The sequence below is a fragment of the Alexandromys fortis genome, unplaced genomic scaffold (assembly GCF_014885135.2).
Source record: "Alexandromys fortis isolate MF-2015 unplaced genomic scaffold, M_Fortis_MF-2015_v1.1 scaffold_221, whole genome shotgun sequence".
In the NCBI taxonomy this organism is placed as follows: domain Eukaryota; kingdom Metazoa; phylum Chordata; class Mammalia; order Rodentia; family Cricetidae; genus Alexandromys; species Alexandromys fortis.
The window spans coordinates 311618-323870 of NW_026068096.1; the positions used below are offsets into that span (position 1 = coordinate 311618).

At 59.5% G+C, this 12253-nt stretch overlaps 1 protein-coding gene across 1 annotated transcript; it reads left to right on the forward strand.

The window, feature by feature from the left end:
* Positions 1-593: 593 nt before the first annotated feature.
* Positions 594-9736, forward strand: Ncln (nicalin). The gene is made up of 14 exons (XM_050123495.1): positions 594-903; positions 3427-3617; positions 3822-3966; positions 4086-4180; positions 4680-4760; positions 5392-5495; positions 6276-6364; positions 6467-6785; positions 7459-7546; positions 7625-7663; positions 7746-7906; positions 8363-8416; positions 8499-8577; positions 8659-9736. The coding sequence occupies exons 1-14, from the start codon at positions 720-722 to the stop codon at positions 8716-8718; spliced, it is 1689 nt and encodes a 562-aa protein (XP_049979452.1). The 5' UTR covers positions 594-719; the 3' UTR covers positions 8719-9736.
* The last annotated feature ends 2517 nt before the right edge of the window (positions 9737-12253 follow it).

The following is a 12253-nucleotide window of genomic DNA, read 5'->3' on the forward strand; positions in this document are numbered from 1 at the left end:
TTACAAGACGAAGATCTGACCCCTCATTAAGTTTCCCATCTGCTTTTTTTTTTTTTTTTTTTTTTCTCATTTTAACTCCATCCCCTTTCACAGAGACAGAGCAACACCAGTTCCCATCATCCCACGTCCCAGGAGAACAAGGCACCAGCCGGGCACTTTCTCATGCCCCCCCCCACTTCCTTCCGGGTCGCAAGGTCACGTCCTGCACTTTCGGTTGATCGTCTTTCTTGTTAACGACTCCAAACACACGGCTTAAGCAAGCTTTACTGAAAATGATTTTTAATAGCTTTTTAGACTCTCAGTGTTTTGCCACTTTGAGCTTATGAGTTCAGAAGTTATGTCCGCCATAACTTCGTCCCGGGCGCGCCACAGCGGGACTACAACTCCCAGAGTGCTCCGCGCTCAATGACTACTACTGCGTCCTAGAAGCCTTAGCGCGAGTCTCAGTGTGCCTACAACTCCCAGGATTCCCCCGCGTGCGGCGGGGGGGGGGGCGTCTATAACTCACATGAAAGACTACATTTCCCGGTAGGTGGTGCGGCATTCAAAGCCGTCCACAGCGCTGCCCAAAGGACCTTTGGACAGCCGCGGGCTGTCTGTGGCTCTGCCCGAAGGACCTTAGCGGCCGCCCATGCCGCGCTGAGTCCGCGAATCCCTGGCAGCTTCCCGTCGCCATCAGCCACCGCCGCCGCCGCCTTTGCGGCCTGCCGCCTGCCGGAATGCTGGAGGAAGCGGGCGAGGTGCTGGAGAACGTGCTAAAGGCATCGTGCCTGCCGCTCGGCTTCATCGTCTTCCTGCCCGCCGTGTTGCTGCTCGTGGCGCCGCCGCTGCCCGCCGCCGACGCCGCGCACGAGTTCACCGTGTACCGCATGCAGCAGTACGACCTGCAGGGCCAGCCGTACGGTGCGCGACCCCTGACCCCGTCCCCTGTCGCCGCCATCCCCCCACTGCCTCACCGCTCCCCGTCACCGCGATCTTCCGGCTGTCATGCCGGGGATCCCCGACTGTTTCCCCGTCTCCCACTGTCATAGTGATCCCTTCCTGGCAACCCCACTCCTCCCTGTCCCTTCAGGCCCCTGTTGTCACACTGATTCCTGTCACCCCGTCACACCATCGTCACCCAGATTCTCGCCTCTTCTTGATCCCCCGTCACCCTGATCCCCTCTCTGTCACTGGTTACCCCAGGCCTACTGTCCTGGGAGCCCCCCGGGGCCTTGGTTCCTACAGCACCGCCCCTCGCCAGGGTTCTCAAAGCCTCCCTTTTGCTGCCTGTGGTATCTGGCCTTCTAGAACCCTCTAGTCTTTAGTTCGCCTTCCAGCCTTGATGCTTAGTGTGTCTCTGAGCATCAAGGCCGGGTCCCCCTTGTGTGTGCCAGCCTGGGTCCATGCCTCTCTATGCGAACCCTATGGGCCCTTGTGCCAGGAATTACGTTATTTCTCTTTAAAGGAACGTAGCATCTTGGGGGGGGGGGTCATGTGGCTGCCCCTACTTGGGGATCCCGGAGTGGGTGGAGGCCAGTGCCTGCCCTGTGCCTTGCAGGGCTGAGAACAGTAGTGTTCTGAAACAATGACTTGCCTTCCAGGGCACCATAGGGTCAAGGTCAACAGGGCCAGAGTAGGTGGTTGGTCAGGTGTCCCAGGTATTGAAGTTGCTTGTGACCTGACATTTTCTGAAGTGTCACCAGCAAAACTGACTACAGGAGGGTACCTCTGAATGGCCACATGGAGCCAGTGGCTACCAAGCTGGGCAGCATAGCTCCTTGGCCTCTAGAGTCATTCCAGAGCATTCCAGGGTCCAGAGGGCAGTTCCTAGAGTACTTATGTCCATGCCCGGCTCACACACCCACAGCCTGCATCAGCCCCTTAGCTGAGCTGGAGTGTGAATGAACTTGTGTCCTCAGTGGACCGCACACCTAACGTGGCCAGCTCTCCTTGGCTGAATACGAACTGTGGGGCTCCTGCACCCTCTCTGCACCCCTGGGAGCCCACGATGAGATAACCAGCCAGAGCAGGTCTTGAAAAACCCTGCGTAAGTCCCTTGGGCTTTCCTCAGCCCCAAGCTGCTCTGCAGCCTCACTGATACTCACCTTACTCAACTTCCCCTGGGTCTTTGTTGAGAAATAAATGACACTGGCCTGAGGGAGGTTCATGGTAGGGCGTGACCAGACCACCATCCCTCCTTCTGTGGACTCTGGCCTCCTTGGGACCTGCCTTCTTGTCAGTGTGGGGTTGGGACAGGACTTCCGTGTCTTGTCTGCCTCCCTGGTGGCTCGGTGACCCTGAGTTACATCTCCACAAGCCTGGAGCCAACTAATGAAGCTTGGCCTCCCCTGCACTTGTGGATAAAGTTTTATTGACACTCGGTCACTGATACCACTGAGCTGACAAGCCAGCCATGGGGAGGAGCCTGCCTTCCTGGCATCCCTGGGCCACCTGATGTCATTAGAGGGCTGAACTGCGGGGATGGGTCACAGGGGCCTTGCCATCCTTCTGTGGGGAGCACGGCGGGTTTTGGGGTTCGTGGGGGCTGGTGCATGGGCAGCACTGCCCACTGGGGCTCCATGTCACCAGTGCTGCCCTGCTGCAGCCCCTGGCCTTCTTGGGGACACTGTAGGGACCTCGAGGAAGAGCTGGCATCTGAACCACCCTCCGACCGGGAGCAGGTTAAAGAGGGAGAGGTGTTACTTCTCCCTGTAATAGGATCCCCATAGTTGTGCGAGATCCTGGGGGGAGCAGGGTGTCTCTGGGGTCCCTGGCCGGCTCTGCCCCCTCCCCGCCCCCATATTGTGCATTCCTGGACAGTGAGAGCAGGGCCCAGCTGGGCCAGGGCCTGTAGGTCTCGGCCATTTCTAAGCTTTCCACAGGGTGTCAACTTGTGAGCGCAAGTCCCCATCACCCCGTATGTCGGATCAGTCACACATGAACTGTCCTAGACCCAGCCAGTGCATCCCTTTGACACTTGGGCCTTGGTGTAATGTGGGTGTCGGCGTCCAGATGACCGCCCTAGATGCCCCACCAGGATCAAGTCCCTTCTTCACTGAGCTGTGACCATGACCTGTGTAGTCATTCGCTGCCCCCTTCTGGCCATGTGCGTCCAGGGTGCCGCCTGCCGTCACCCTGGTGGGTAGCAGTTGAGCGTTTATGAAGCATCTGATTTGTATTACTCCACCCAGTCGGGATGTAAGTGGGTCCCAGGACCTAGGGGGCTCTGGTTCCTGAGGGAGCTGCCCACTGACCTGAGGTCCATGGCCATTTGCCTCTGGCCTATGCAGTACAGACCCCTAAGGGCCCAGCTGGTCCTTCCCTGACTGTGGCAGGTGTCCCATGCCTGTCTCCTAAGAGCCACACCCCGTGTGCTGGTGTGGAGGCCCCACATGGTGTCCATGCACTGGGAGGCCTGCAGCTGTGACCCCGTGTCCTCCACAGGTACACGGAATGCAGTGCTCAACACGGAGGCACGCACAGTGGACGCAGATGTGCTGAGCCGCCGCTGTGTGCTTATGCGGCTTTTGGACTTTTCCTATGAGCACTACCAGAAGGCCTTGCGACAATCAGCGGGCGCTGTGGTCATCATCCTTCCCCGGGCCATGGCCGCTGTGCCCCAGGATGTTGTCCGGGTGAGCCTGTACCACTATCCCACGCTTGCTCCTCAGGTTGCATCTGGAGTGTGTCTTTGGGCCGCTTGCTTTGCCCTTTTGCATCTGAAGAAGGTTTCTTGTCCCTGAGGACACTTGGCTGCGTACTCTGCCGTTAAGAATGGGCTGAGGTGGGGGAGCCACTCCAGGGGTGGCCCTGTCTCCTGAGTGCATATACTCCCACAGCAATTCATGGAGATTGAGCCCGAGATGCTGGCCATGGAGACCGTGGTCCCTGTGTATTTTGCCGTGGAGGATGAGGCCCTGCTGTCCATCTATGAGCAGACCCAGGCTGCCTCTGCCTCTCAGGGCTCTGCTTCTGCCGCTGAAGGTGAGCCAGGCTACCAGAGGGTGTGATGTGTCTCCATGGCGGCTGGGGCTGTCTTGGGCCTCTGTTCGCAGTATGCACCCCAGCTGTGGGCCCAAGTGACTCGTCCCTTCTGTCCCCAGTGCTGCTGCACACGGCCACGGCCAACGGTTTCCAGATGGTGACCAGCGGAGCCCAGAGCCAGGCGGTGAGCGACTGGCTGATCACCAGCGTAGAGGTGAGTGCCCTGACCCTCAGGTCCAGGCATGCCTCTGCCTCTGCGGCACGCCAGGGGTGGTGGAGACCCAGGAACTCGCCCAGCACCACAGAAATCAGGCCTGGTAGCACCACCTGGGAGACTGAGGCATCCATGGCTGCATAGTGAGTTTGATGCTGGCCTGGTATACAGGAGACTCCTCTTTAATAAAAGAACCCATATTTAGAGTTCTGGGTTGGGGGCACAAAACTTGGGACAGTGGTGGGTCGGGCTGCAGGACAGACTGCGGGAGCGTCTGCAGCGTCCCCACTGCTCCTGTCATGGGATGAGCAGGCTGGGAAGGCCTCAAGATTTGGGCCTTGCTGTACGCCCCCATCCTGGGCCAAATGGTTTGTGCTCTTGTCCAATAGTGAGTCACCAGCCAGCATGGCCTGTGCCTGCCCTGAGGGAAAAGGCTCACAGCATACCAGGGTGACCCTTGGGAAGCACCCGGGACCATCGCTCCATCGTCTCTCCACAGGGACGGCTGACAGGGCTGGGAGGTGAGGACCTCCCCACCATTGTCATCGTGGCTCACTATGACGCCTTTGGCGTGGCCCCGGTAAGTACCTGGTGTGCAGTCCAAGAAGGGACAGGGACACCTCAGGCAAGCAAGGCAGGGGTTGCCAGCTGCTCCGGGCACCAACATGTTGGGTGATGCAGTGTGGAACTCCGAATGTCTGACCCATGGTGACCTCAGCAGCTGCATTTAATTGGGGCTCGCATACAGTTGTCCATCATGGCGGCCAGCAGGTGTGTCACTGGAAGAGTAACTGAGCCTGGGCTTTCGACACCTCACAGCCCACCCTCAGTGACACACTTCCTTCCCCAAGGACCACTCCTTGTTCCTCTCAAGTAGTGCCAAAGACATATGACCCTCTGGGGGCCGTTCTTATACAAACCACCACATCTGGCTCCAGTGCCACCAGGTCCCCAGCCTCCAAGGGCAGACCGGCCCAAGCGCCCCTGACTTCCCTTTGTTGGTCATGGGCTCTCTGAGAGCTCTGGCTGTCCTGAACTGAGAGATCCCCCTTCCCCAGCCTCCTGGGCTGCGGTTAAAGGGGTGGCCACCACATTCCTCCCCGTGGGTGTTCACGTCTCCCTTCTACCTGCTTGTGCCCCACATGAGGCTTGGCACCTCATGGACGGGCCTGGCCTGCAGGAGGCGTAACCAACAGGTCCTCTGCCCACAGTGGCTGTCGCTGGGCGCCGATTCGAACGGCAGTGGCATCTCCGTGCTGCTGGAGCTGGCTCGTCTCTTCTCACGCCTCTACACGTACAAGCGCACACACGCAGCGTGAGTGCCAGCCATGGGGGCGGTCCTCAGGTTACCCCACTGTATATCCCACACCAGATGCTGCCATTCCCAGAAGGGCTGGACCTGTCCAGGAATGACTGCAGCCAATCTCGGCTCTGTACCAGGATGCCCACACTGTGACAGCAGGGTTGGCTGCAGGGCTGGTCACGTGAGAGCTTTGACATTTGTGAGCTGGGCACACAGGGTGGCCATGAGAGTGGCAGCCAGTGTGCCAGTTCTCAGTCTCCTCGGTCACAGGACAGCTTCAGTCAATACATGGGGGTTGCCTCGTCCCTTCTTTACCGCCACGAGGCAGCTGTGTTTTTGCTCACCCCAGGCCCTCATGGGCTGCACCAGTCCTGACTGGTTTGACAGCCCTATGTGACAGTGGCCAGTCAGTAGTATGGGCCAGGAACAACCTGGGCTCAGTGACTGCGCTGTGTGTCATCACTGGGCAGCTTGGCTGTGGTTCCCAAGCAGGTGAGCGTGTGCGGCACCTGTGTGGCTCAGGGTCCTTCTAGTCAAGGTGGGCATCGGCTGGCCACTGGCATCTGGGAACGTGGGAGTCTGGGGATGGAGTGCTAGTCCGGGCTCCTTGACGTTAGTGTCCTCAGTGGCCTCCCTCTGCAACATTCGGGACACATATGACTCCTATTTGGGGATTCCCTGGGGTGGTGTAGGGTGTGTCACCTGGTGGTAGGTCTGGAGAGATCTGGGGTTTCCGTGTGCCCAGTCAGGGACCTGTGGCCTGACCACGTCCCATGACACCCACACTCGCAGGTACAACCTCCTCTTCTTCGCATCAGGAGGAGGCAAGTTCAACTACCAGGGCACCAAGCGATGGCTGGAGGACAGCCTGGACCACACAGGTGAGTGGGGCCTGGGTGGGTGGGCCGCTGGGCAGGGCCCAGCGGGGCCGAGTCTGGGTTGGGGGGGGGGCCTCACGCCCCTGACACGTGCCTGTCCTGCAGACTCCAGCCTTCTGCAGGATAATGTAGCCTTCGTGCTCTGTCTGGACACCGTGGGCCGCGGCAGCCACCTGCGCCTGCACGTGTCTAAGCCACCTCGGGAGGGGACGCTACAGCACGCCTTCCTGCGTGAGCTGGAGACAGTGGCCACACACCAGTTCCCTGACGTCAGCTTCTCCATGGTGCATAAGAAGATCAACCTGGCGGACGATGTGCTGGCCTGGGAGCATGAGCGCTTTGCCATCCGCAGGCTGCCCGCCTTCACGCTGTCGCACCTGGAGAGCCACCGTGCGGGGCCGCGCAGCAGCATCATGGACGTGCGGTGAGCGGGCACCCGGGAGACAAGCCACTTTCCAGGTCTTTCCTGGGACCTTCCATGGGGCACTCTTTGGTGGGACACCTAGAATCTTTCACGGAAGGGAGGGGTGGTGGCATCTTGTATAATCCCTTCTGTGGGGGCTAGATCCTAGGGTCTTCTCTGGGGCTTCCTTCTAGAACCTTCTGTGGGGGGCACCTTGCATCCCCTTCCAAGAAGAAAACTTCTGGGCTGGGGCAAGAGCTGCTGCTCATGAGGGGGAACAGAGCCATCTTCTGGAACTTTCCATGGGCTGGCCACAGCTGTGTGACCACGTGGAGCAGAGTGGGCGCTTGTCCAGGGCGAGGGTGGGGCTGGGAGTTAGAAGCGGTCTGGGAGGGCAGCAGCTGGTCACACACCTGGAGCCACTCAGGCTGGCTGCTGGGTTGAAGGAAGGTCACTTGTCCACCCCCTCGCGAGCCTTGAGGTGACCATTCCCTGCAGGACGTCCTAGATTCTGCAGGTGCTGCACTGTCCCCACACCATGCCTCAGCTCCCCCACCACACTGGGCCATGGGTGCCCTGCGGGGTGTCTGTGGTCAGACACACTCCTTATCTGGTCCCTGTGGCCAGCCACCCCAGAGCCCAGGCACCAGGGACAGCACTCTTTATCTGAAGAACCTATCCCTGTGTTCTCAAGGGCTCGGGTGGACTCCAAGACACTAACGCGGAACACGCGGATCATTGCTGAGGCCCTGACACGGGTTATCTACAACCTGACGGAGAAGGTAAGCCATCTGGTCCTGGCCCTGGCCTGGTGCACACAGCCCTGCTGGGCTGCCTCACCCTGTCCCTTCCCTCTGCAGGGGACTCCCCCGGACATGCCAGTGTTCACGGAGCAGATGGTAAAGTGTGGGCATGGGGTGGGACCCTGGGGACCCCTGCTGTGACCCCTGCGTGACCCCAGCCTGCACCTGGCCCTCGCAGGTCCAGCAGGAGCAGCTGGACTCAGTGATGGACTGGCTCACCAACCAGCCGCGGGCCGCGCAGCTACTGGACAAGGACGGGACGTTCCTGAGTACACTGGAGCACTTTCTGAGCCGCTACCTGAAGGACGTGCGGCAGCACCACGTGAAGGCTGACAAGCGGTGAGCAGCAGATGCGGTCCCTGTGGCCTTACCTTGTCCTCAGCGAGAGGGGGACAGGCCAAGGGACAGCGTGGACACCAGGCCTGGGCTGCATCCTTCCCTAGAAAGACTTCCCAGGCAGGGAAGTTTCTAGTCCTATTTCTATTTAAAAATTTCTATTTAAAAAATATCTTTAAGCCAGGCAGTAGTGGTGCACACCTTTAACCCTAGCATTCAGGAGGCAGAGGCAGGAGGATCTCTGTGAGTTTGAGGCTAGCCTGGGCTACACAGTGAGACCCTGTCTCAAACAATAACAAAAAACACATGCAAAAATATTTTTTGCTTTCTGAATTGAGCTGTTGATATGTAGTCTGGGCAAGCCTCAAACCCGTCATGCTCCTGCAGCAGCCTCCCAGGGGGGCCTCTGAGATGGAGCCTCAGCAGGGAGAAGCACTGAGTAGGGCTGTTTCTTGGCAGGGACCCAGAGTTTGTCTTCTACGATCAGCTTAAGCAGGTGATGAATGCCTACAGGTGAGTGGTGGGCTGGAGCAAAGGGACCACGGTCTGTTGGGGTGACGATCCTGCATCCTTGACCCCACGGACTTTCCTTCAGGGTCAAACCAGCCATCTTTGACCTGCTGCTGGCTGTGTGCATCGGGGCATACCTTGGCATGGCATACACAGCTGTCCAGGTGAGCTGCTGTGCAGGGAACCTGGGGGGCAAGGTGGCTCTCTGGTGTCCCTGTCCCCTAATGTGCTGTGTCCCCCACCAGCACTTCCACGTGCTCTACAAGACTGTGCAGAGACTGCTGCTCAAAGCCAAGGCCCAGTGACGACAGCTGTGGACAGGCGGCCCAGGAGGGACCTGCCCATGCGTGGGCACCCATGCAGCTATACTGAACCAGAGTTCACTAGGATGCAGGGACTTCTCCCCGTCTCCTTGAACTTCCTTGGTGGAGAACCCCACCCACCTGCAGATGAGCCCAATGGGACAGATGGCCCCCTGGGCCACATGCACTGAAGGGCCACACACTTGGCTGGGTCCCAGCAGCCTGCTCCCCACCCCCTCCTGTGGCCCATCAGAGGTGCCCAGGACCAGGCCACCTCTCCTGGCACTGACTAGCTCCCGACTATGGCTCCCTGCTGTTCCCAGCCTACCTTTCCCTCTGCCTGTTGCCACCTCAGCCACCCCTGGACCCACCTGGTTCTCCAGCTGGGCCTGAGCCACCCCAGTCCAGGTGCTGGGGACAGGGCAGGAGGCGGCCCCAGGTGGCAGCCTGCTGCCCTGAGGTCTCTCCACCTTCCCCCTTCCCCTTCAGTTTCCCTGCCTGTGATGAATTCTGGGGACCCAGCCCCTCTCACAATGTGGGATGAAACAGCCAGGCCCAGCACACCCTAGGTGTCCCTGCCAGCAGGAGGGGGAGGGGAGGAGTCAGTGCTGGCAGTCACCTCAGGGACGCCGTGGGCAATCGATTCGATAGCAATATGACCCGGGAGGTGTCGGGCCAGGAGGGACAGCTGGGGCCAGCGCCTGTGGAGGCTTGGCCCACCTAGACCCTCTTCCTGGCAGCAGCAATGGCCACCACCCCGGTGGCATTCGTGTCATAGGGCAAGAGGGGCCAGCCTGCCACCCTGGCCCTCGGCACTCTTGCCCCCGCCCCTCCCCCATGGACTGCTGGGGTCCAGCTCTCTTCACTCTCGTCCCAGCGGCTGGTTACGGGTCTGAGGCCGGTGCCACCCCTCACTGGCAAAGATACAAGGTGCATGTGCCACCTCCCTCTGCTCAGGCAGGGCTGGGCTGGCGGCCGGCCTGCAGTTGGTGGGTTAGAAAATAAAAGCCATATTGAAGGACCACGCCTGTGGGTGCCCCTGCCTTCAGGGACCTGAGTTCCCACTGGGCTCATGGGAGCATCAGCCGGCCCAGTGCCCTGCTGGCCACCGTAGTCCCTTCCTTCCCACCCTGACAACTGCTTCCTGGCACTGGAAAAGTCCTCAGAGGACGAGGATTGGGGACATGTCACATGGAGTGGGGCCGTCACTGCAAAGTCTGCCCATCACTCAAGTCCCTGTCTTGTAGTCAGTCAACAAACCCCAGCTCAGCTGCTGCTGTGAGACTGGAGTCCTGTCCACTCAGCATGGAATGGACAGCTGCTCACATCTGGATGTTGAGGGAAACGGACCCAGGTTGGCTGCAGAGGCACAGACCAGCAGACTGCGGGGGTCTGGGTTCAGGCAGAGGGCAGGGCTTGTGCCAAAGCCCTGGCGCTGGTGCGATGAGGAGGCTTAGCGCTGTGGTCCTGAGCCCAAGAGGGGAAGGGGACGCTGTGACACCCTGACTGCTGAATTGGGAGGCCCCTGGGGCTGAGCAGTTGTGAATCGGCACTGAGATCTGGCTTTCTGCCTCTGCAGGGTCATGGACTCCAGGGGCCTCCACTTGCTGGGGGGTGACCGCCACAGGCCTCTTTCTCCTTCTCTGCAGGTCCTGGGGATGGAACTCAGGTTGTTGGGAATGGCAGCAAGCACCTTACCCTTTGGGCCCTCTCGCCAGTCCTCCACCTATCTTTTGTGTGCCCCCCCCCCCCCCCCAGACAGGTCTCTCTGTGGCTTTGGTGCCTGTCCTGGAACTAGCTCTGTAGACCAGTCTGGTCTCGAACTCACAGAGATCTGCCTGGCTCTGCCTCCTGAGTGCTGGGATTAAAGACATGCACCACCACCACCCGGCCTCCACCTTATCTTTTGACTCGGCCTCTGACCCCTGAGCCAGGCCCTTGTTTTGGCCTCTACAACTCTGGGGTTCCATGTGCCTGCCATGTCAGCTGTTTATGTGGGTGCTGGGGATCCAAACTCGGGTCATTGTGGCAGGCACCAGCTCCCCAACATCTGCTTCTGAGGAAGTGTGTCATTGCAGTCTCTGGCATGGTGGCAGTCCTCCTGTCTCAGCATTCTAAGACAGGTCTGCACCACCACCTGTTTACAGCTGCTTTTAGATAGTGACAGGTTGGGCAAGGTGGGGGAAGTAGGATCAGTTCTGGGTCATCCTTGGCTACACAGTAAATTTGGGACCAGCCTGGGCTGCATGAGACCTTGCTTCAAAAACTCAACAGCAAAGAGTCACTGCTGTTGTGGCATCCACAGATGCCTATACTGTGCCGGGCAGGTGGGTGCTGGTGATACCATCAGTTCCAACCAGGTTGGGACTGGTGATGTGGGTGCTGGTGCTTGTTCCTCCCCTGAGCCCTGGGAGGAGAAGCCCCTCCCATACCCTCAAGGCTCTGAGTCCAGGTCCCTGCTGCTGGAGACTCTGCCCTCAGGGAACCCCTGCTGCCATAATGGGTGAGGGGCTCCCAGGGCCAAGTGTATGTGGGTCAGGTGCTCAGCACCCCAGAGAACGGGTCAGCCCTGGATCTAGGCAGCTGAGGCTGAGGTGAGTTCCCGAACAGCCCACACCTGAGCAGACACAAAGGCCAGGGCAAGGTGATGGGACCCCCCTACACACACTCATCCTGTTTTTCTGATTGCCTGTCTCCCCTGGACCAGCAGCCACAGTCTCCCGCCACATAGCTATGGTGACACCACCTGCGGGGGATTGGGGTCCCCAAACACTTGCTATTTTAGGGCTGACATGGTGCTGGGCCGAGGGGAGCCGTGCCAGCTGGCCTGCCTCCTGCCGGCTCCATGTGTTTTGGGGACTGAGGTGGCTCAAGTTCATTACTCCGGGGCTGATGCTGAGGCAGGTGGATGACAGCTGTGGGGCAGATGGCAGAACCCTCCCTCCTGCCCGCAGCATCCCCAGCTCCCTGGAGGCCTGGTTCCCCCACACACATTTTGATACTATTTAACAGTTCTTGCAACTCAGAGCTCCACAGGGACTCCTGGCATCCTTCTCTGGTCTCCATGGAAACAGCTCATCTGAGAACCAGCCTCAGCATCTCCCAGCCTCCTCTACCTCTGAGAGGTGACCCATGACCCCAAAGGCCTCGCCCCTCCAGCCCTGTCGAGTATGATGGTAGCGGTTCTCCGTGACTGTCACGCCAAGTCCCCAAGGAGCCAGTCCCTCTGCTAGTGTCCATAGCAGATGAGGAGGTGGAGGCAAGACTGCCTGCACCGTGGGGACCACGCGATCGTGGGGGCATCTGGGCTCCCAGAGCTGCTGTGTGACCTTGCACAAGGGATCAATTGCTCTGGGCCTCCGTTCTGTTCTTTAAAACAAATTATAGGGGGCTGGACAGACAGCTCAGTGGTTAGCATGCCAGCTGCCCCTGCAGAGGACCCAGGTTCGGTTCCCAGCACCCACAACCACACACACGTGCACAGCCATGCAGGTGGCACTCCTGCACATAGGTAAATCCTTTAACAAAAACAAATTAT

Excerpts from the sequence above, each read along its gene's own strand:
- Ncln (XM_050123495.1), top strand. The coding sequence starts at position 720 with ATGCTGGAGGAAGCGGGCGAGGTGCTGGAGAACGTGCTAAAGGCATCG. Across the intron at positions 4,761-5,391 it reads ACGCCTTTGGCGTGGCCCCG|TGGCTGTCGCTGGGCGCCGA; the intron begins GTAAGTACCTGG and ends CTCTGCCCACAG. Across the intron at positions 8,578-8,658 it reads TGGCATACACAGCTGTCCAG|CACTTCCACGTGCTCTACAA; the intron begins GTGAGCTGCTGT and ends GTCCCCCACCAG.